General features: G+C 32.3%; 1 protein-coding gene across 1 annotated transcript in view; it reads left to right on the forward strand.

Moving 5' to 3' along the window:
• RXFP1 (relaxin/insulin-like family peptide receptor 1) overlaps nt 1-2,192 on the forward strand; it is a 100,677-nt gene that overhangs the window by 18,182 nt on the left and 80,303 nt on the right. The window contains exon 2 of the mRNA XM_006867936.1: nt 53-142. Coding sequence (XP_006867998.1) covers nt 53-142 — 90 coding nt within the window. The remainder of the gene's footprint in view (nt 1-52; nt 143-2,192) is intronic.

Raw genomic sequence — 2,192 nt, forward strand, 5'->3', positions numbered from 1 at the left:
ATCAGAATTTTTTTTTTCTTTTTAATTTCTTGCTGTCTAATTTTTATTTTAGGAGACAACAATGGATGGTCTATGCAATTCGACAACTATTTTGCAAATTACTACAATGCATATCCCTTACAAGAAGAAATATTTGAATGTTGTAAGTAACCAGAGAAATGGATATTCTTTCTATGTGGTTATTTGTTTTTTGTTTTTTTAAATCTTCAATTCCATATTTTTAAGTTAATTATAGTTTTCTAGTTGCAAATCCCAGTAGTGATGCAGCTTTAATATGGGAATTTTATTTTAGAATTACTTAGGTACTTTAAGTGTAGAAGTAACAACTAATTATTATTGCAAACAAAATTAATGTCACTCAGTCGAATTGTTCTTTTATATAAATTCTCTTTTCATAATCACTAACAATCTTATAAACTCTAATGTAAAGGACTGAAGAAGTAGAAGCACAGAGAAGCTGTGTGGGTTTTAATATTCGCAAGTGGAAAGTCCTCCAGGAATTAAGCTGTATTTTAGAGCTCCAAAATCCTTATTAATCATAACCTGCTGTGGTTAGCCGTATTCCCAAAGCTTACAAAAATACTAAAGGGCTTTAGGAGGGGAGGTGCAGGTTATAACCTGTGTGCTAATTCTATAATATTTTATATCATGAAAACCTATGAAAAATAACTCCTTTTAGATAAATTTAAAGTAGTCTCATGAATTATTTAAACATAAATACATGCCTTGGAGTTACAATTTTAGCCCTAGCTTTTTAAGACGTGACTTAAAAGCAGAGAGTATGGGGAGGAACACTTATTGTGTATTTTCCTTTATATTCTAATACAAAGTCCATATTTTCAGTTTTGGTGTTTTTTTGTTTGTTTTCACTACACAAATTTGATTAGATTTATTAACTTAAAAATTAAAAACCACTAACAGCTTTTATTTAAGTAGATAATATATACATCTTCTGACTCAACAACTGTCTAGCTTACCTATCTCCAAGATCATAGAGATCAAATTTGATCATTAAACAATGAAAAGCTTTAGAGAAAAACAAAGGTAACTAGCAGATCTCATTTAACTGCTAGTGTAATATTAAAAAAAAAAAACTCATGGATTAGCCTGTAACTCAAACAGTAGTCTTTAGTATCTTTTTTATTTTTATAGTGTCTTTTCTTTATATTTCTTAAATTTTAATTGAATTATTTTATAATTCATCTTATTCCTAAAAGGATTTTATCTAGCTTTTGATAACTAATGGACTTAAACCATTAACATGATATAAAAGATAAAAACCAAATGGTGAGGAATACAGAAACAGAGAAATAGAAATAGAGAAAAAGAGAAATAGAGAGGAAATATATTCAAGAGGACTTCAAAAAGTTGGTAGGAAAAATGGAATTAAAAGATAATGAAATTTGTCCATGGACTTTTTGATGCCTCTCTGTATATAAAGGAAATTTTCACTGAGAATAGTTTAGCATTTGAGTGCAAAGCTTAATTCTGCACTTTGTGGTCATTAAGTCATAAAGGAAGGCATAATGGGTTACACACTTTCAGAGTCTAGTTTGTTACACAGAAACAAACACATGGGGAGGAAGGTGGGAAACAGATCAAGTGTCACAATTTTTAACTGAGAAAAAGATGAGGCTTTAAAGCCTCAGAAACCCTATACAGGGTCACTATGAGTCCTAATCAACTCAGTGGTAGTGGGTTTGGATTTTTTTTTTTGGTTTGCTGTGCGCTGGAAGAAATTTTTTATAAGTATATTTGTGTGACACTGTAGGATAAGCCCTGGACTGCTAATCAAAAGATTGACAATTCAAACCCACCACCTGCTCCTCAGAAACCCTATGCAGGAATGGGGAGCCTTTTTTCTGCCAAAATTTATAACATCATTCTCAGGCTATACAAAATTATCAATTTAAAAATGCAGCCTGCTATATTTGGTCAAACATTTAGTTAACTCACCATAAGACAACAACAGCAAAGGTCAGTTTGAACCACAAGGTCATCTCACCAGCCACTCCTTGGAAACCCTATACAAGGTTGCTATTGGTCAGAACTGACTTGATGACACTTAGCAAAAACAAGCAACAATGTGATGGCTGGAACTGCCGTTGCCTTGGCAGGGTCAGACCAGACGTTCCCCATTCCTGCTACACAGGATTGGTATGAATTGGAACCAACTCCATAGGACTTAACTG

This window comes from Chrysochloris asiatica, unplaced genomic scaffold, assembly GCF_000296735.1.
Source record: "Chrysochloris asiatica unplaced genomic scaffold, ChrAsi1.0 scaffold00112, whole genome shotgun sequence".
NCBI classification, from domain to species: Eukaryota; Metazoa; Chordata; class Mammalia; order Afrosoricida; family Chrysochloridae; genus Chrysochloris; species Chrysochloris asiatica.